This window comes from Pteropus medius, unplaced genomic scaffold (assembly GCF_902729225.1).
Source record: "Pteropus medius unplaced genomic scaffold, Ma_sr-lr_union100, whole genome shotgun sequence".
Lineage (NCBI taxonomy): Eukaryota > Metazoa > Chordata > Mammalia > Chiroptera > Pteropodidae > Pteropus > Pteropus medius.
In genome coordinates, this window is record NW_024342471.1 from 26891556 (window position 1) to 26891945 (window position 390).

General features: G+C 77.2%; 1 protein-coding gene across 1 annotated transcript in view; it reads right to left on the reverse strand.

Moving 5' to 3' along the window:
* Window positions 1–390, reverse strand: part of LAMA5 (laminin subunit alpha 5) — a 46128-nt gene that overhangs the window by 26702 nt on the left and 19036 nt on the right. The window contains exons 8-9 of the mRNA XM_039863738.1: window positions 351–389; window positions 27–161 (exon numbers count right to left, since the gene is read on the reverse strand). Of these exons, the coding sequence (XP_039719672.1) occupies window positions 27–161; window positions 351–389 (174 nt within the window). The remainder of the gene's footprint in view (window positions 1–26; window positions 162–350; window position 390) is intronic.

Consider the following 390-nt stretch of genomic DNA (forward strand, 5'->3'; position numbering starts at 1 on the left):
CCCCCGCCCGCAGGCCGCGTGCTCACGGTAGCAGAGCGGGAAGCCCGCGAAGCCCTCGGCGCACGCGTCGCACCGCTCCCCCGTGAAGTTCGGCCGGCAGTAGCAGCGGCCCGTCAGGTCCTCGCACGTCCCGTCTGTGAAGTCCGACTCGCAGCTGCAGCCTGGGGGGCGGGGAGTCATGAGCCCCCAGCCCCGGGCTATCCGGGGGCCCAGGGCGGGGCGGTCACCCCCGCCCCCCATCCGATCTGGGCAGGGAGGCCAGGCCCCCCAGGGTGGTGTGAAGGACCTCGGCATGCGGGAGCGGCAGACCCCGCGGCAGCCGGGGCGCCCGCCGGGCGGACCCCACTCACGGCGGCAGGCGCGCGGCGAGTCCAGGGGCTGGTCCGGGTC